General features: G+C 54.0%; 1 protein-coding gene across 1 annotated transcript in view; it reads left to right on the top strand.

Moving 5' to 3' along the window:
- The window catches only part of LOC139233062 (protein transport protein Sec16A-like), a 71,459-nt gene that overhangs the window by 21,997 nt on the left and 28,686 nt on the right, over positions 1–20,776 (top strand). The window contains exons 4-5 of the mRNA XM_070863582.1: positions 12,782–16,109; positions 19,126–19,268. Coding sequence (XP_070719683.1) covers positions 12,837–16,109; positions 19,126–19,268 — 3,416 coding nt within the window. The 5' untranslated portion in view covers positions 12,782–12,836. The remainder of the gene's footprint in view (positions 1–12,781; positions 16,110–19,125; positions 19,269–20,776) is intronic.

The following is a 20,776-nucleotide window of genomic DNA, read 5'->3' as shown; positions in this document are numbered from 1 at the left end:
TACAGTCTCTGTCACAGGTGGGACAGACAGTGGTTGGGGGAAGGGGTGGGTGGGGAGTCTGGTTTGCCGCACGCTCCTTCCGCTGCCTGCGCTTGTTTTCTGCATGCTCTCTGCGAGGAGACTCGAGGTGCTCAGCGCCCTCCCGGATGCTGCTCTTCCACTTAGGGCGGCCTTTGGCCAGGGACTCCCAGGTGTTGGTGGGGATGTTGCACTTTATCAAGGAGACTTTGAAGGTGTCCTTTAAACGTTTCCTCTGCCCACCTTGGGGGGCCACCTGCCGTGTAGGAGTTCCGAGTAGAGCACTTGCTTTGGGAGTCTCGTGTCGGGCATCCTGACAATGTGGCCCGCCCAATGGAGCTGGCCGAGTGTGGTCAGTGCTTCAATGCTGGGGATGTTGGTCTGATCGAGAACACTGATGTTGGTGCATCTGTCCTCCCAGGGGATTTGCAGGATCTTGCGGAGACATCGTTGGTGGTATTTCTCTAGTGATTTGAGGTGTCCACTGTATATGATCCACGTCTCTGAGCCATACAGAAGGGCGGGTATCACTACTGCCCTGTAGACCATAAGCTTGGTGCCAGATTTGAGGGCCTAATCTTCGAACACACTCTTCCTCCAGCTGCCTGGGCCCCAAGCTCTGGAATTTCTTCCCTAAACCTCTCCACCTCTCCTCCTTTAAGATGCTCCTTAAAACTTACCTCTTCTGCCCTAATATCTCATGTGGAACAGTGTCACATTTCTGTCTAATTTACGTTCCTGTGAAGCACCTTGGGAAGTTTTTCTATGTTCAAGGCGCTATATCAATGCAAATTGTGTATCTCTCATCACCCCACACAGACTATGTATCCAACCTGGCTCCTTTCTACTCTGGCTGGCTGTGTAACACACAATATGGGGGCCTTTACCTCCTTGGACACTGCTGGGGCTCAGCCTCTTAAAGTACGTAGGGCGGTATAAAGGCTGACTGACGTGGAATGTCAGATTACTGTTGGTGCGAATATTTAAAGAAAAAACTCCACGGCTGCATTGACGGAGTGCTGGTGTGAGGAAGCTTTGAATTGGTAAGGGTTACAGTGCAGTCCACTATGCAGCAAACGGCAGGGGGGAGAGAGAGAGAGAGAGTTACTGTAACCCTGTCTGTAAGCTGTTTGGAGAAAAAAAAAGTTAGAGATTGTAAAAATACAAATCGTTACAGGAGAGCACTGGTCTGGCCCCAGCTGGAGTATTCTGGGTGCCACACTTCAGGATGGATGTCAAGGCCTTGGAGAGGATGCGGGGGAGATTGACCAGAATGGCACCAGGAATGAGGGACTTCAGTTATGTGGAGAAGCTGAGGTTGTTCTCCTTGGAGCAGAGAAGGTTAAGGAGAGATTTAATATAGGTGTTCAAAATTACAAAGGGTTTTGTAATAAGGTGATAGTGGCCGGAGGGTCGGTAACCAGAGACACAGATTGAAGAAAATTTGCAAAAGAACCAGAGGGGGAGATGAGAATTTTTTCTTTACACAGCGAGTTGTTGTGATTGGGAACGCACTGCCTGAAAGGGCGGTGGGAGCAGGTTCAATAGTGACTTTCAAAAGGGAATTGGATAAATACTTGAAGGGGTGAAATTTGAGAGCCATGGGGAACGGGTAGGGGGGAATTAATCGGACAGCTCTTTCAAAGTGCCAGCACAGGCATGATGCGCTGAATGGCCACCTTCTGTGCTCTACGATTCTCTGATTAAATGCAGCCAGAAAAGTGGAGATTAACCCCCATGGTTAACGTCCATTATTTGGCTGTGGAACCTTTGGAGAGACACTACAACATGTGATGGTACAGAGAAATCTGGGGGACCTTGTACATGAGACATAAAAGGTTAGTATGCAGATACAGCAAGTAATCAGGAAGGCAAATGGAATGTTGGCCTTTATTGCCGGGGGGATAGAGTATAAAAGCAGAGAAGTCCTGCTACACCTGTACAGGGTATTGGTGAGGCCACACCTGGAGTACTGCGTACAGTTTTGGTCTCCGTATTTAAGGAAGGATATACTTGCATTGGAGGCAGTTCAGAGAAGGTTCACTAGGTTGATTCCAGAGATGAAAGGGTTGTCTTATAAAGAAAAGTTGGGCCTATACTCATTGGAGTTTAGAAGAATGAGAGGCGATCTTATGAAACATTTAAGATTCTGAGGGGGCTTGACAGGGTAGATGCAGAGAGAATGTTTCTCCTCCTGGGAGAATCTAGAACTAGGGGGCATAGTTTCTGAATAAGGGGCTGCCCATTCAAAATGGAAATGAGGATGAATTTCTTCTCTGAGGGCCGTAAATCTGTGGAATTCTCTGCCTCCGAGAGCTGTGGAGGCTGGGTCGTTGAATATATTTAAGGTGGAGATAGACAGATTTTTGAATGATAAGGGAGTCGAGGGTTATGGGGAGTGGGCAGGGAAGTGGAGCTGAGCCCAAGATCAGATCAGCCACGATCTTATTGAATGGCAGAGCAGGTCGACTCCTCCTATTATGTTCTTATGTTGTGCTCAATGCGCCATGATGGGTTTGAAACACTATCCTGATGTAGAATGGTAGAAACCGACAGTACAGAAGGAAGCAATTGGGCATGTTGTACCTGAATCGGTGCTCACTCTTAGACTGGAGCTCCCTACTCTAATTCCAGTCCCCGCATCCTTTTATAATATCGTCATCCCAGTCCCTTTCAAATGATGTCCCAGTCTGTGTCTCGATAGCCACGTGTGGTCAGGCGTTCCATGTTCCAGCCATCCTCTATGAAGGCAGTCCCTTTGTTACAGAATCGCTCTCCCACTAGTTACCGTCTTGGGTGAGCTGCCCAAATTGAGTTACTGCTGTGGTGAAATTGGTCGTAAATGTTGTTTTTTTGCTTTATTCCCTGAGACAGAAGATCCCCCTCTAATTCTACCCTACATAAACTAGAGGTAATCCAAAACTCAGCTGCCCAGTGTCCTAACTCGCACCAAGTCCCGCTCACTCATCACCCCTTGGCTCACTGACCTACATTGGCTCCCGGTTAAGCAACGCCTCGATTTCAAAATTCTTATCCTTATTTTCAAATCCCTCCATGACCCTTGCCCCTCCCTATCTCTGTAACCTACTCCAGCTCCACAACCCCCCCCGAGATGTCTGCGCTCCTCTAATTCTGCCCTCTTGAGCATCCCTGATTATAATCACTCCATCATCGGTGGCCGTGCCTTCTGTTGCCTGGGCCCCAAGCTCTGGAACTCCCTGCCTTAAACTCTCCGCCTTCAAGGTGCTCCTTAAAACCTACCACTTTGACTAAGCTTTTGGTCATCTGCCATAATTTCTTCTTGTGTGGCTTGGTGTCCAATTTATTTATTTTGTCTTAAAACACTCCTGTGAAACACCTTGGGATGTTTTACTATAGAAACAAGTTGTTGAGTGAGCTGCCTAAACTGATTTACTACTGTTGTGAAATTGGTCATAAACTTTTTTTTGCTTTGCCCCTGTAAGATGTGAAGGGGCAGTTCAGCTGCGTTACTGTACTGCCCAGGGTGCAGCACTGCTCAGAAACCCACTGTAATTGGTACCAGTAACTTTTAATCTTGTAAGTGGTGTGGCTTTGTTGATTGATCGTTTGTTTTTTTTACATTAATCCTCAGACTGCGGGTTTCACTGGCAAGGCCAGCATCGATTGCCCATCCCTGTGTGGGGTTGTTGGGCTACCTCAGAGGGCAGTGCGTGGGACTGGAGTCACCTATAGGCCCAGACGGGGTAAGGACAGCAGGTTTCCTTCCCTAAAGAGCATCAGTGAACCAGTTGGGGTTTTACGACAAACCGACAGCTTCATGGTCACTTACTGAGCCCAGATTTTTATTTCCCAATTTAAAAAAAAAAGCTGAATTCCATTTCTCCAGCTGCCCACGTTGGAATTTGAACTCTAATTGCCTGGATTATTAGTCCAGTAACATCATCACTGCACTTGATCAAATTATAGATTTTAGGTGGAGGGTCACTGTCTGAATTGCTGTAAGATTCATAGCCACATTGAAGTGGTTCATTTGTGCTCTCAGCCCAGTGTGTACAGCAACAGTTTGCAATTATGTAGCGCCTTTAACGTGATATAATATCTGACGGCATTTCACAAGAGCTTTATTAGACAAAATTTCCCACCTAAAAGATAGTGGGTCAGATGACCAAAAGCTTGTGGATAAATATTGGCCCCAGGACACTGGGGAGAACTCCGCTGCTCTTCTTCAAAATAGTGGCTGTGGGATCTTTTAAAACCATCGGTTTAACGTCTCATCCGAAAGAGGGTATTGCAGACAGTGTGACTCTCCCTCAGTACTGCCCCCTCCGGCAGTGCGGGGCTCCCTCGGGAGGGCTGCCCCCTCCGGCAGTGCGGGGCTCCCTCAGTACTGCCCCCTCCGGCAGTGCTGGGGAGGCTCCCTCGGGAGGGCTGCCCCCTCCGGCAGTGCGGTGCTCCTTCGGGAGGGCTGGCACAGGGGGTGTCAGCCTGGATATGAATGCGAGATGATTCTGTAGTTGGGGGGGGCGTACTTTCTAACCCACACACTGACGACACTGGTTGGGGCTGGGGCTGGTCAGCCCATCACAGCACAATGACGTCAGTCTCTGTGCGGTGCTTACCGTGTCCAGCTTGATGCTAACTGGCGTTTGCCCAGATTCTTTTCAAACTGCCTATTTTCCCAAAGACTCCGATTCTGGCATTGAGATGCTGTACAAGACATTCTGCTGGGAGGGGATGAGAGGATGTGTTTTTGCTTTGCACAGATCAAATTCTGGGTTTTTGTGAACTATGGATCACGGTCAAAGGTCTGGCCAACTCCCAGTGGGAGATTGAACGTCCTGTCTGTCTTGAGTGCTGAATGCAGACAAACTCGGGATAGTCAGGATGTCCAGTCTGTGTCTGCAGGGGCTGTATGTGCCGTTCCCACCCCTGCCCCCCAGACCCCGGCGATCATTGAGCAACAGGGGATACTGAGAATGACCAGGGATTTAAACGTTATGCTGAAGAGCCTGGGCGCGCGCACCTGTGCTCGAGGTGCCGGTCGTCTAAGGTACTGCCTGACACTTCCTATCACCACCCCTCCCCCTGCTGGGTCACCCACCTGATGGATCACTGGGTACATTCCAACAGCAACCATGATCAGACATGATTTTATTAAATGACGGAGCAGACTTGAGGGGTCGAATGGCCGACTCCTGCTCTTTCTTCTGTTATCCAAAATAACTTGCAGATAGAACTGTCGCTCACATTGCCTTCAGCTGCCTCGACCCCAAACTCTGGAATTCTCTCTCTAAACCTCTCCGCCTCCCTCCCTCTCAGCAACATTGACTTAGAAACATAGAAACATAGAAAATAGGTGCAGGAGTAGGCCATTCGCCCTTCTAGCCTGCACCGCCATTCAATGAGTTCATGGCTGAACATGCAACTTCAGTACCCCCTTCCTGCTTTCTCACCATACCCCTTGATCCCCCTAGTAGTAAGGACTTCATCTAACTCCCTTTTGAATATATTTAGTGAATTGGTCTCAACAACTTTCTGTGGTAGAGAATTCCACAGGTCCACCACTCTCTGGGTGAAGAAGTTTCTCCTCATCTCGTCCTAAATCGCTTACCCCTTATCCTTAGACTGTGACCCCTGGTTCTGGACTTCCCAACATTAGGAACATTCTTCCTGCATCTAATCCGTCTAAACCCGTCAGAATTTTAAACGTTTCTATGAGGGCCCCTCTCATTCTTCTGAACTCCAGTGAATACAAGCCCAGTTGATCCAGTCTTTCTTGATAGGTCAGTCCCACCATCCCAGGAATCAGTCTGGTGAACCTTCGCTGCACTCCCTCAATAGCAAGAATGTCCTTCCTCAAGTTAGGAGACCAAAACTGTACACAATACTCCAAGTGTGGCCTCACCAAGGCCCTGTACAACTGTAGCAACACCTCCCTGCCCCTGTACTCAAATCCCCTCTCTATGAAGGCCAACATGCCATTTGCTTTCTTAACCGCCTGCTGTACCTGCATGCCAACCTTCAATGACTGATGTACCATGACACCCAGGTCTCTTTGCACCTCCCCTTTTCCTAATCTGTCACCATTCAGATAATAGTCTGTCTCTCTGTTTTTACCACCAAAGTGGATAACCTCACATTTATCCACATTATACTTCATCTGCCATGCATTTGCCCACTCACCTAACCTATCCAAGTCACTCTGCAGCCTCATAGCATCCTCCTCGCAGCTCACACTGCCACCCAACTTAGTGTCATCCGCAAATTTGGAGATACTACATTTAATCCCCTCATCTAAATCATTAATGTACAGTGTAAACAGCTGGGGCCCCAGCACAGAACCTTGCGGTACCCCACTAGTCACTGCCTGCCATTCTGAAAAGTACCCATTTACTCCTACTCTTTGCTTCCTGTCTGACAACCAGTTCTCAATCCATGCCAGCACACTACCCCCAATCCCATGTGCTTTAACTTTGCATTGATGATGTTGACTCCCTGATCCATCGGCGCGTTAGAGGCAGAATTGCGCGTGTATATTATTTTCGTCTCTTCCTCCCCCGCCATGAAAGTTTGAGCTAACAACGCCGCTGCTTCCAAGGTCAAATCCTTGGTCTCAATTTATTTGCGGAAAATTCCCGCATGACCGATGCCCTCGATAAAGAAGTCCCTTAGCATCTCCCCCCTGCAGGCGTCTGTGAACTTAGAGGCTGGCCAAATGCCGGAGGTCTGCTACGAAGTCCGGTATGCTCTGTCCTTCATGACGTTGGTGGGTGTAGAATCTGTGTCGGGACACATGTATGCTACTTGCCGGTTTGAAGTGCTCCCCAATCAGTTTGCTAAGTTCTTCAAAGGTTTTTTCTGCCAGCTTTTCGGGTGCTAGTAAGTCCTTCATGAGCACATAAGTCTTTGGTCCGCAGCTAGTCAAAAGATGAGGCCTTCGCTTGTCGACCGCTGCATCCCCCAGCCATTCTTTCGTAACGAAGCTTTGCTGAAGCCTCTCGACAAAATTGTCCCAGTCTTCCCCAACACAGTACCGTTCCTCTGTGCTACCGGTGGCCATTCGCGTGGGCCGTGAATTCCCGTTTCTCGTCGCCAATGTAAAGTCCTTACTCTACAGCATGAAACCACACGAGGCACATTCTGGGGACAAAGTCACTCTGTGACCTTAACTCTTTATTCACAGGACTCCAAAGACGATGACCCTGCGTGGGACCTCCCTTTTTATACCTGTTTGATCAGGTAAGGAGTGTCTCCCACAAGTTCACCCTTTGTGGTCAAGGTGTGCATCTAGGTTGAGTGTATACAGTAATACAGCGGTGTTACATTGTGGTTACATACATGACAGAGCCTGCTCTGCCATTCAATAAGATCACGGCTGATCTGATCTTGGTCTCAACTCCACTTTCCTGCCTTCCCCCCATAAACATTGACTCCATCATTCAAAAATCTGTCTACCTCTACCTTAAATATATTCAATGACTTGCATTTATATAGCGCCTTTAACGCAGTAAAATGTCCCAAGGTGCTTCACAGGCACGATTATCAGACAAAATGTGACACCGAGCCACATGAGATATTAAGGCAGGTAACAGGTAGGTTTTAAGGAGCATCTTAAAGGAGGAAAGAGAGGCGGAGAGGTTTATGGTGCATTCGGCCGCCAATGGTGGAGCGCTTAATCGTGGATGCGCAAGGGGCCAGAATTGGTGGAGCGCAGAGATCTCAGAAGGTTGTCGGTCTGGAGGTGGTTACAGAGAAAGGGAGGGGGCGAGGAGGTCCTGGAGGGGTTGGAAGACAAGAATGAGAATTTCAAATTCGAGGCATTGCCGGACTGGGAGCCAATGTACATCGGCGAGCACAGGGGGTGATGGGTGAGTGGGACTGGGTGCGAGTTAGGACACGGGGCAGTGAGCACAGGGGGTGATGGGTGAGTGGGACTCGGTGCAAGTTAGGACACGGGGCAGTGAGCACAGGGGGTGATGGGTGAGTGGGACTGGGTGCGAGTTAGGACACGGGGCAGTGAGCACAGGGGGTGATGGGTGAGTGGGACTGGGTGCGAGTTAGGACACGGGGCAGTGAGCACAGGGGGTGATGGGTGAGTGGGACTGGGTGCGAGTTAGGACACGGGGCAGTGAGCACAGGGGGTGATGGGTGAGTGGGACTGGGTGTGAGTTAGGACACGGGGTCAGTGAGCACAGGGGGTGATGGGTGAGTGGGACTGGGTGCGAGTTAGGACACGGGGTCAGTGAGCACAGGGGGTGATGGGTGAGTGGGACTGGGTGTGAGTTAGGACACGGGGCAGTGAGCACAGGGGGTGATGGGTGAGTGGGACTGGGTGCGAGTTAGGACACGGGGTCAGTGAGCACAGGGGGTGATGGGTGAGTGGGACTGGGTGTGAGTTAGGACACGGGGCAGTGAGCACAGGGGATGATGGGTGAGCGGGAGTCGGTGCGAGTTAGGACACGGGGCCGCGAGCACAGGGGGTGATGGGTGAGTGGGACTGGGTGTGAGTTAGGACACGGGGCAGTGAGCACAGGGGGTGATGGGTGAGTGGGACTGGGTGCGAGTTAGGACACGGGGCAGTGAGCACAGGGGGTGATGGGTGAGTGGGACTGGGTGTGAGTTAGGACACGGGGCAGTGAGCACAGGGGGTGATGGGTGAGTGGGACTGGGTGTGAGTTAGGACACGGGGCAGCGAGCACAGGGGGTGATGGGTGAGTGGGACTGGGTGCGAGTTAGGACACGGGGTCAGTGAGCACAGGGGGTGATGGGTGAGTGGGACTGGGTGTGAGTTAGGACACGGGGCAGTGAGCACAGGGGGTGATGGGTGAGTGGGACTGGGTGTGAGTTAGGACACAGGGCAGTGAGCACAGGGGGTGATGGGTGAGTGGGACTGGGTGTGAGTTAGGACACAGGGCAGCGAGCACAGGGGGTGATGGGTGAGTGGGACTCGGTGTGAGTTAGGACACGGGGCAGTGAGCACAGGGGGTGATGGGTGAGTGGGACTGGGTGCGAGTTAGGACACGGGGCAGCGAGCACAGGGGGTGATGGGTGAGTGGGACTGGGTGTGAGTTAGGACACGGGGCAGTGAGCACAGGGGGTGATGGGTGAGTGGGACTGGGTGCGAGTTAGGACACGGGGCAGTGAGCACAGGGGGTGATGGGTGAGTGGGACTGGGTGTGAGTTAGGACACGGGGCCGCGAGCACAGGGGGTGATGGGTGAGTGGGACTGGGTGCGAGTTAGGACACGGGGCAGCGAGCACAGGGGGTGATGGGTGAGTGGGACTTGATGCGAGTTAGGACACGGGGCAGTGAGCACAGGGGGTGATGGGTGAGTGGGACTGGGTGTGAGTTAGGACACGGGGCCGCGAGCACAGGGGGTGATGGGTGAGTGGGACTGGGTGCGAGTTAGGACACGGGGCAGCGAGCACAGGGGGTGATGGGTGAGTGGGACTTGATGCGAGTTAGGACACGGGGCAGTGAGCACAGGGGGTGATGGGTGAGTGGGACTGGGTGCGAGTTAGGACACAGGGCAGTGAGCACAGGGGGTGATGGGTGAGTGGGACTGGGTGCGAGTTAGGACACGGGGCAGTGAGCACAGGGGGTGATGGGTGAGTGGGACTGGGTGCCAGTTAGGACACGGGGCAGCAGCAGGAGGAAGCAGTCGGTGTTGCTCCTTCAGTCTGAGCGCAGATTACTGAGCCCAGATGGGGCAGCCCTCACGGTACCTTGGCCTCTGGGGGTCAGAGAGGTGAGGTGGGGGGGGTGCGGAGAGCGCCCAGCTTTCTGCTGCTGATCACTATCCAGTCTCCCCTGCTGGAAGATGTAACAGTCCGTGTCGAGTGAGCAGAGGATGGGGTTCCATTGTGATGCACCCATGGCCGGATAGCCCACGATATCCAGACTTGCAGATCAGGTAGTGGAAAGCTCCCGTTTGCATGCGTTCATGGGGGAGGGGAGAGAAATTTGGCGATGGGAGTACTTACCTCTGTCATTCCAGAGACTTCAGCCCATAATCCAGGCAGACACTCGAGTGCAAGTACTGGTGGAGTGCCGCACTGTTGGAGGGGCGGTACTGAGGGAGCGCCGCACTATCGGTGAGGCTGCTCTTGGGATGAAATGTTAAACCGAGGCCCCGTTTGCCTTCTGGACTTAAGATCTCATGACACCATTTCAAGAACATAAGAACATAAGAATTAGGAACAGGAGTAGGCCATCTAGCCCCTCGAGCCTGCTCCGCCATTCAATAAGATCATGGCTGATCTGGCCGTGGACTCAGCTCCACTTAGCCGCCCGCTCCCCGTAACCCTTGATTCCCTTATTGGTTAAAAATCTATCTGTGACTTGAATACATTCAATGAGCTAGCCTCAACTGCTTCCTTGGGCAGAGAATTCCACAGATTCACAACCCTCTGGGAGAAGAAATTCCTTCTCAACTCGGTTTTAAATTGGCTCCCCCGTATTTTGAGGCTGTGCCCCCTAGTTCTAGTCTCCCCGACCAGTGGAAACAACCTCTCCGCCTCTATCTTGTCTATGCCTTTCATTATTTTAAATGTTTCTATAAGATCACCCCTCATCCTTCTGAACTCCGAGTAAAGACCCAGTCTACTCAATCTATCATCATAAGGTAACCCCCTCATCTCCGGAATCAGCCGAGTGAATCGTCTCTGTACCCCCTCCAAAGCCAGTATATCCTTCCTTAAGTAAGATGACCAAAACTGCACGCAGTACTCCAGGTGCGGCCTCACCAATACCCTATACAGTTGCAGCACGACCTCCCTGCTTTTGTACTCCATCCCTCTCGCAATGAAGGCCAACATTCCATTCGCCTTCCTGATTACCTGCTGCACCTGCAAACTAACTTTTTGGGATTCATGTACAAGGACCCCCAGGTCCCTCTGCACCGCAGCATGTTGTAATTTCTCCCCATTCAAATAATATTCCCTTTTACTGTTTTTTTTCCCCCAAGGTGGATGACCTCACACTTTCCGACATTGTATTCCATCTGCCAAACCTTAGCCATTCGCTTAACCTATCTAAATCTCTTTGCAGCCTCTCTGTGTCCTCTGCACAACCCGCTTTCCCACTAATCTTTGTGTCATCTGCAAATTTTGTTACACTACACTCTGTCCCCTCTTCCAGGTCATCTGTATATTGTAAACAGTTGTGGTCCCAGCACCGATCCCTGTGGCACACCACTAACCACCGATTTCCAACCCGAAAAGGACCCATTTATCCTGACTCTCTGCTTTCTGTTAGCTAGCCAATTCTCGATCCATGCTAATACATTTCCTCTGACTCCACGTACCTTTATCTTCTGCAGTAACCTTTTGTGTGGCACCTTATCGAATGCCTTTTGGAAATCTAAATACACCACATCCATCGGTACACCTCTATCCACCATGCTCATTATATCCTCAAAGAATTCCAGTAAATTAGTTAAACATGATTTCCCCTTCATGAATCCATGTTCCGTCTGCTTGATTGCACTATTCCTATCTAGATGTCCCGCTATTTCTTCCTTAATGATAGCTTCAAGCATTTTCCCCACTACAGATGTTAAACTAACCGGCCTATAGTTACCTGCCTTTTGTCTGCCCCCTTTTTTAAACAGAGGCGTTACATTAGCTGCTCTCCAATCCGCTGGTACCTCCCCAGAGTCCAGAGAATTTTGGTAGATTATAACGAATGCATCTGCTATAACTTCCGCCATCTCTTTTAATACCCTGGGATGCATTTCATCAGGACCAGGGGACTTGTCTACCTTGAGTCCCATTAGCCTGTCCAGCACTACCCCCCTAGTGATAGTGATTGTCTCAAGGTCCTCTCTTCCCACATTCCTATGACCATCAATTTTTGGCATGGTTTTTGTGTCTTCCACTGTGAAGACCGAAGCAAAATAATTGTTTAAAGTCTCAGCCATTTCTACATTTCCCATTACTAAATCCCCCTTCTCATCTTTTAAGGGACCAACATTTACTTTAGTCACACTTTTCCGTTTTATATATCTGTAAAATCTTTTACTATCTGTTTTTATGTTTTGCGCAAGTTTACCTTCGTAATCTATCTTTCCTTTCTTTATTGCTTTTTTAGTCATTCTTTGCTGTTGTTTAAAATTTTCCCAATCTTCTAGTGTCCCACTAACCTTGGCCACCTTATATGCATTGGTCTTTGATTTGATACTCTCCTTTATTTCCTTGGTTTTCCACGGCTGGTTATCCCTTCTCTTACCACCCTTTTTCACTGGAATATATTTTTGTTGAGCACTATGAAAGAGCTCCTTAAAAGTCCTCCACTGTTCCTCAATTGTGCCACCGTTTAGCCTGTGTTTCCAGTCTACTTTAGCCAACTCTGCCCTCATCCCACTGTAGTCCCCTTTGTTTAAGCATAGTACGCTCGTTTCAGACACTACTTCCTCATCCTCAATCTGTATTACAAATTCAACCATACTGAAGAGCAGGGGAGTTCTCCCCGGTGTTCTGGGGCCAATATTTATCCCTCAACCAACATCACTAAAACAAATTATCTGGTCATTATCACATTGATGTTTGTGGGAGCTTGCTGTGTGCAAATTGGCTGCCCGTTTCCTACATTACAACAGTGACGTGAAAGGCGCTATAGAAATGCAAGTCTTTCTTTACTTTAAACGTGTTAAATGCCGCGGCTGGTTTGTCGTTGCGTTGAGGTGGCGCCGGTTTTCACCGGCCACCAATGGGGAAGTGTCGGCCCCTGTTCTGAGGCGCTGTTTCCTGTGAGACTAACCGTCTGCGTCTTTCCCCCACAGGTACGGTGACTGAACGGCAGCCCCGGAGACCGCCATTCACCGCCCACCAGCCTCGATGCAGAGCCCGGCAATGCAGCAGCCTCCGCCGCCCCCCCGATCCTCGCCCGGATTCGGCAGCACTGCCGGAGCCCCGCCGAGCGGGGGCACCCCCAACGCCTTCCGCCGCAACGCCCCCTTCCGACGGCCCAACACCCCGCTGTCGGGCGCCCCCGCCCCTCCTCCTCTCCCCGTCACCGACCCCTTCGGCCTCGCCCAGCCCGCCACTCCGCCGGGCGCCGCCAACGACGGCCCGCTGCCCCCTCCGCCGTTTGCCGGCCGGCACGATGGGGGCTACGCTCCGCCCCGCTGGCCCACCGACGCTCCGAGCGGAGCCCGGGCATCGTTTCCTGGACCCCCGGGGGAGCGCTGCGAGCCATACGGGGCGCCGGCTCCACTCCCCCCGCTGCTGGGCGAGGCCGGGAGCTTCTCCCCTGCCCGTGGACCCGACCCCGGCCCTGGCCCCGGCCTGCCCCCCGAGCCCTCCTACTTCCACACGGGGCTGGGCCCGGAGAGTGGCGAGGCTGGCCCCCGCCAGGGCACGGCTCCCACGCACAGCCGGCCTCAGCCCCCCCACGGGCAGGAGGGGGGCCTTCGCGAGCCCCCGCCCTTCTCCGCCTTCGCTCCGCAGTTCCTGCCGAACGCCTCCTCCTCCCAGTGGGCAGCCAGTCAAGGCAGCCGGCCTCCCTCCGTCCAGAACTACTTCCAGCCCAGTGACCCCCAGACCCAAGGGTTTGGCGGCTACTGCGCCCCCCAGCTCCAGCCCGTGCCACCCCACCAAAACCAGGCAGCGGGCGGCCATTACCAGCAGCCGCCGGAGCCCCTCGCGCCGTTTGCCGGAGCCGAGCGGCAAGATGGCGGCTGGGCGGCTCCCTTCCAGCAGCTCCCGCCCCCCCAGCACCCGCGTGGCTTCGCCAGTCCCGGCGCGGCATGGTCAGACGACTGGCCACCCGGCCCCCCTCGGGAAACGTGCCAGCAGCAGGCAACCCCTCACCCTGGGCACCGAGCGGACCGCCCAGCCCCGGACCCCAGCCCAGCCCCGGACCCCAACACGGGCACTGTCTCTGTCTTCTTCAAAGGGGGCGAGGTGGAGAACGAGGAGACTTGCACCGCCATCTGCGATGCCTTTCAGTCCAGTGCCGGGCCGTTCTTCAGCGCTCCGCCGCTGCCTGATCCGTCCGACGGCACGGATCCCCGAGGCTTCCTCCCGCTGCCGGCCGCCCCATACGGCCTTTACAGCCTCGGGGGCGGAGAGCCTGCGGACCCCACCCTGCCCCGCAGCGAGGGGCCGCCGCTGGACAACGACGAGAACTCCGAGTTCCTCCAGAACCAGGAGGTCCTGCCCACTGAGCCTGAGCGGCTGCCCGCCGGGTTCCTGCCTGTGCCTGCCCCGGCAAACCCAGGGCTGCACCTCGCCAAAGGCCCGGGCGGAGCAGCGGGGGGAGGGGGAGGACCCCCGCCGAACCTGGAGACCCCCGACTCCACGCCTCACCCACTGCGCTCCGACAGCATCTCCTCCAACCACAGCAGCGCCAGTCACAGCAGCGGCTCCAGCCTGAGGCGCTCCCAGGCCCCGCTCAGCACCTTCATCCAGCAGGAGAGCGGGAAACCTCCCGCCGACTCCCCCTCCCGCTTCTTCGAGCAGATCGACTCGTCCCCCCTGGGCCGGGAGCCGGCGGGCGCAGGGCGGGCCGTGTACTACAGCCAGCTGTCCCAGCCCCCTGCCCCCAGTGCCCCCAAGCCCATGGCCACCTTCCAGGCCAGCGCCAACAGCTCCTTCGAGCCAGTGCGCGCTCACGGCCAGCTGGCCGTCCGAGTGGCCGAGGTGGACCAGGCCAAGATGGTGATGGAACTGAGCCAGCCGGCGGCAAACACCGCGGGGCAGCGGCAGGGGGCCGGCGCCTCGGACGTCTCCCCCGGCAACCTGGAACAGCCGCCGGACAACCTGGAAAATATCCGCGGCCCCCGGCCCCACCCGAGCCCCTACGCCTGCCCGGGGGCCCCCGATGGCGTGGCGAGGCTCGCGGCAGAGCTGCCGGAGAAGAGACCGTCCTCCCGCGCGCATGGTGCCCGGGCAAAGTCGGAGAGCCCCGCCGCCACTCTCTGGGCGCAGAGCGAGCTGCCGAGCTTCTGTGCCGGGATTGTGCTGGCACCGGCTGCCCCGGCGGTGCCCGCGGCGGCCAAGGATCCGGGCGCCACGGTGATGCAGCCGCCGGAAGGTGGCGGCAGGGCCCCAAGCTATCCGCCGCTCCCGGGGAACATGGAGAGTCTCCCCCGGGGGGCCCAAGACGCGGCCCCCAAAAGCCAGGCGGGCCCCAGCTACGCCACGCTGCTGGTCCCGTCTCCGTCACCTGCCGCGCCCAGCCCGCCTGTCTTGCTGGCCCGGCCCCTCCAGGCCCCGGGGCCTGGCACCGACCGCCCTCTCCGAGACCGAGGCGACGGCCAGAGCGTGGCCCTAGCCAGCCCCGCCCCGCCGAACCTCGGCTCACCGCCCGCCCGCGCTCCGCTCAACCTGGCCGCGGACGGCTGTCTCGAGCCGCGGCCGGCCGGCGAAGGACTGACCACCACGGATCCCGCCAGTCCCCCCTCCAGCTGGGCTCCCGGGGCAGCCGTGGCGATCCCCCCGACCTCCGGCCTTCCGCCGCCTGCCGAGGCCAGCAGCGACGACGCGAGGAACCGAGCGTTTCACCAGCCCCAGCCGCCGCCGGCCAACTGCGAGCTGCTCGACTTCACGCTGCGCCGCACTCCGCCGAATCCGGCCCCCTCCCTGCCGCTCGGCAGTGCCGCGCAGCACCCGGCCCCCTGCCAGCCTTACCCCGCGGGGCTCTACACCAATGACAAGCCAGGCTTCTATCTGCAGGTCACCAAAGATGTCCAACAGCAGCAGCCGATTGCCGCGGTGACGGGGCAACAGGTAGCGCCCCCGCTGCCGCCTGCGGCTCACGACCCAGCCCAGCACCCACTGCCAGCGGTCAGCGGGCACTACCCGCCGGTGAGCTACGGGTACCCTGGCCCCACCCAGCCTCCGGCGCCGCAGTCAGCGGCTCAGGCTGCGGTAACTGCCCCCCAGCTGCCCCCTCACCACGAGGTGACTCCACAGCACCCGTACCCCCCGGTCCAGCCACACCCGGGGTACGGCTACCCCTACCCATACCCGTACCAGGATTACAGCGCGGACCCACAACAGCCTTACACCATGCCTCACCCGTCGTACCCAGCCATGGACGCCAGAGTCGGCCAGCAGGTGTCCTACCTGCCCGTGGATTCCAGAGGCAGCAACCCGTACTACCAGGTAACTCTCCCTTTCTATTGTTCAACATCATTATTAAGTGCAGGAGTCGGTCATTCAGCCCCTCGACCCTGCTGCACCATTCAATAAGATCATGGCTGATCTTTGACCTAAACTCCCCTTTCCTTCACTGTCCCCATATCCCTTGGGCCCTTAATATTCAACAATCTATCGATCTCGGTCTTGAATAGACTGAGCCTCCACAGACCTCTGTGGCAGAGAATTCCAATGATTCACCACCCTGAGTGAAGAAATATCTCCTCATTTCAGTCCCAAATGGCCGACCCCTTATTTTGAGACTGGGATCCCTGGTTCTAGTCTCCTCAGCCAAAGGAAACATCCTCCCTCCATCTACGCTGTCAAGCCCTGTAAGAAAGACGGCACGGTCCGACAGTGCAGCACTCCCTTAGCACTGCATTGGAGTGTCGGCCTAGATTTTTGTGCTCAAGTCCCTGGAGTGGGACTTGAGCCCACAACCTTGTGACTCCGAGGCGAGTGTGCTGCCCACTGAGCACTGAGCTCACGTCTGACACTTTTAGGAGCATACATCAGACACAATTTGACACCGAGCCACATAAGGAGATACTAGGACAGGTGACCAAATGCTTGGCCAAAGACATAGGTTTTAAGGAGCATCTTAAAGGAGGCGGAGAGGTTTAGGGAGGGAGTTCCAGAGCTAAGTGCCTAGGCAGCTGAAGACACGGCCGCCAATGGTGGAGCGATGGAAATCTGAGATGTACAAGGGCGGGGTGGGGGGGGGGGGGGGGGGAGTTTGTGGGGCTGGAGGAGATTAGAGATGGGGAGGGATTTGAACACGAGGATGATAATTTTAGAATACAGACTTTGCTGAACTGGGAGCCAATGTAGGCCAGCAAGCACAGGGGGTGATGGGTGAGCAGGACACAGTGCGTTCCTTCAATAGCTCACCCATAACGTGAGTTACGACCTTCGCGAGCAGAGCAGTTATGTTTGAACTGTATAAAACACTAGTTAGGCCACAGCTAGAGTACTGCGTGCAGTTCTGGTCGCCACATTACAGGAAAGATGTGATTGCACTGGAGAGGGTACAGAGGACATTTACGAGGATGTTGCCTGGACTGGAAAATTTTAGCTATGAGGAAAGATTGTATAATCTGGGTTTGTTTCCTTTGGAACAGAGGAGGCTGAGGGAGACCTCCATTGAGGTGTGTAAAATGATGAGGGGCGTGGATAGGAAGGACCTATTTCTCTTAGCAGAGGGGTCAATAACCAGGGGGCATAGATTTAAAGTAATTGGTAGGAGGTTTCGAGGAGATTTGAGGGGGAATTTCTTCACCCAGAGGGTGGTGAGGGTCTGGATCTCACGTCCTGAAAGGGTGATAGAGGCAGAAACCCTCGCCACATTTAAAAAGTACTTGGATATATACTTGAGCCATAACCTACAGGGCTATGGACCGAGAGCTGGAAAGTGGGATTAGGCCGGATAGCTCTTTGTCGGCCGGCGCGGACACGCTGGACCGAATGGCCTCCTTCCGTGCTGTAAATTTCTATGGTTCCATATTTGAGGAAAACTGGTGGGGGATAAGTTTCTGAGTTGAACTCTGGCCGTGACGTTGAAAAGTTGTTTTATTTCCCCTCCTGATCACTTCCTGAGTGTGTTCCGATTGAAGTGCGGATCTGCCACTGTCCAGTGGAATGATCGAGGGGCTGAATTGGCTCCTGCTGTACCTATGATCGATGCGGAACTCTTAGTTTTGTGTAACGGAAAGGGAAAACACTGGTAACTCCCTGCGGGTCAGTAAGCATCTCTGGAGAGAACGGAGTAGTTAATGTTTCAGGTCTGGGTCCGTCACTCGAAAAGCTGTTTTAATGACTGGTCCGCACTTTAAACGTTAACTCCTCTGTGTCTCCCCACAGATCTGCTTGAATTGTTGTGATTTCAGCGTACTTTGTTTTCAGCGCAGATTTCAAGCGCCTGCAGTTTTTGGTTTTATACAGTGAGACCTGCACTTTGTATCTGGTCACACATCTGGGAATGTGTATCTAACTCATGCTGTACCTGCCCTGGGAATGTTTGATGGGGCAGTGTAGAGGGAGCTTTACTCTGTATCTAACCCCCTGTACCTGCCCTGGGAGTGTTTGATGGGACAGTGTAGAGGGAGCTTTACTCTGTATCTAACCCCCTGTACCTGCCCTGGGAGTGTTTGATGGGACAGTGTAGAGGGAGCTTTACTCTGTATCTAACCCCCTGTACCTGCCCTGGGAGTGTTTGATGGGACAGTGTAGAGGGAGCTTTACTCTGTATCTAACCCCCTGTACCTGCCCTGGGAGTGTTTGATGGGACAGTGTAGAGGGAGCTTTACTCTGTATCTAACCCCGTGCTGTACCTGCCCTGGGAGTGTTTGATGGGACAGTGTAGAGGGAGCTTTACTCTGTATCTAACCCCCTGTACCTGCCCTGGGAGTGTTTGATGGGACAGTGTAGAGGGAGCTTTACTCTGTATCTAACCCCCTGTACCTGCCCTGGGAGTGTTTGATGGGACAGTGTAGAGGGAGCTTTACTCTGTATCTAACTCGAATGCACCGACTCGCCGGGACTGAACGCATCGAGCGCCCGATTCATCGCGAGTCGGCACTTTCACGAGGGGAGAGAGGAAGAAAGTTGGTCGAAGGGAAATTCTTTGTGGATGATAAAACGTAGTTTGAATCAGATTCATTTGGGTAACTGAAGGAAATAAGAGAACTTGCATTTCTATAGCGCCTTTCATGATGTCAGGACATTCCAAAGCGCTTCGCAGCCAATGAAGTACTTTTTGGAGTGTAGTCACTGTTGTAATGTAGGAAACTCGGCAGCCAATTTGTGCACAGCAAGCTCCCACAAACAGCAATGTGATAATGACCAGATAATCTGTTTTTAGTGAAGTTGGTTGAGGATAAATATTGTCTTCAGGACACACAACCAGTTGCAGCCAGTAACATTTGATTAGCAGTGATGTCGAGTTATTGGTGACCGAGGTGTTAACAAATACTCATTTCTATAGGATGACCCGTACAGACGGTACAGCGTGCGATACACCAGGTATGAGACCAACAAGGTGGGCTACACGGAGCCGGAGAGGGAACGGGAGAGGACGAGTCGGCCCAGCTCTCGAGCCAGTCAATCCTCCGACAGGCCATCCTCCAGGTACGTTGCTCCATAAATCGGGAGAGTTTTAGTCCCGACGCCTGCACGTGCTGACACCAGCATCTCTGTGGACGTTCCAATTGGAAGTCGTGATAAAACTTTAATTTGCTCCCCCATGTCTCTCTTTTCTCCCCCTCCCCCCCCCCCCCCCCCCCTCCCCACCTTCAATGCTGTTTATCTCTCCTGAAAGATGCCTCTTGCTGGGGTAGGGGTTGCACAGGGGCAGACCTCCCTCCACTGGCCATCCTTCCGACATGAGCCTTGAGTCATTGAGGGCATCGCCAGGGAGCCCGCTGTGGGTCTCGCCTCACACCCACATACAAATCGCCTCTCCGGCAGCACCTCCCAAACCCGCGACCTCCTCCACTACCTCGCAGGGCAAGGGCAGCAGGCGCATGGGAACACCACCACCTCCACGACACACCATCCTGACTTGGAAATATATCGCTGTTCCTTCATCGTCCTGGAACTCCCTCCCTAACAGCACTGTGGGAGCACCTTCACCACACTGACTGAAGCGGTTCAAGAACGGTAGCATAGTGGTTATGCTACTGGAGTAGTAATCCAGAGGCCTGGATGAATGATCCAGAGACGCGAGTTCAAATCCCACCACGGCAGCCGGGGAATTTAAATTCCGCTAATTATAGATAAATCTTGAATAAAAAGCTAGTGACCATGAGCCACAGGATTGTTGTAAAAACCCATCTGGGTCCTTTAAAGGAAGGAAATCTGCTGCCCTTAGCCGGTCTGGGCCTATATGTGACTCCAGACCACAGCAAGGTAGTTGACTCTTAACTGCCCTCTGAAATGGCCCAGTGAGACACAATTGTACACAACTGCAACAAAGAACAGCGGTTCAAGAAGATGGCTCACCACCACCTTCTCAAGGGCAACTAAGGATGGGCAATAAACGTCAGCCTTGTCAGCAACGCCCACATCCAAAGAATGAACGGGGGAAAAAATACTTTCCTGCATAAAATCTGAACAAGAATCCTGGCCCCTTTGTCACTGATCTCTCCTAAGGTTTGGTGTGGGTGGGAGTGAAGATGGTGGTCACCCTCCCACGAACATTGCTGTTCCTCACATGAGCTGGTTCAGCACCAGTGAGGGAGGGTCAGTGAGCTGCTGACCCTCCCTCCCCCTCGCTGCTCAGTACTGCACCAGCCTGTGTGTTAATTCACGCACCTCCTGTCTGGTTTAATCCCTCTCTCTCTCTCTCTCTCTCTCTCTCTCTCTCTCTCTCTCTCTCTCTCTCTCCTCTCTCTCTCTCTCCTCTCTCTCTCTCTCTCTCCTCTCTCTCCCTGCCCCGCACTCAACAGGTTGGTTGGAGGCGACGGGGAGTGTGGGCGCATGTCTTCTCTCTCTGCTTTATTAGTATTTGGCTGCAGTTGTCCGTTAAGCCTTCCGACTGAAATCTCTGGAGGGGGAGGAGGTGGGGTAGGAGGAGGAGGAGGAGGAGGGGGGGGTGGTAGGAGGAGGGAGGAGGGGGGGGTAGGAGGAGGAGGGGG

Source organism: Pristiophorus japonicus, chromosome 20 (genome assembly GCF_044704955.1).
Source record: "Pristiophorus japonicus isolate sPriJap1 chromosome 20, sPriJap1.hap1, whole genome shotgun sequence".
Classification (NCBI taxonomy): Eukaryota; Metazoa; Chordata; class Chondrichthyes; family Pristiophoridae; genus Pristiophorus; species Pristiophorus japonicus.
The sequence above is the reverse complement of the archived record's forward strand: the minus strand, read 5'-3'. Positions and strand labels throughout refer to the sequence as shown.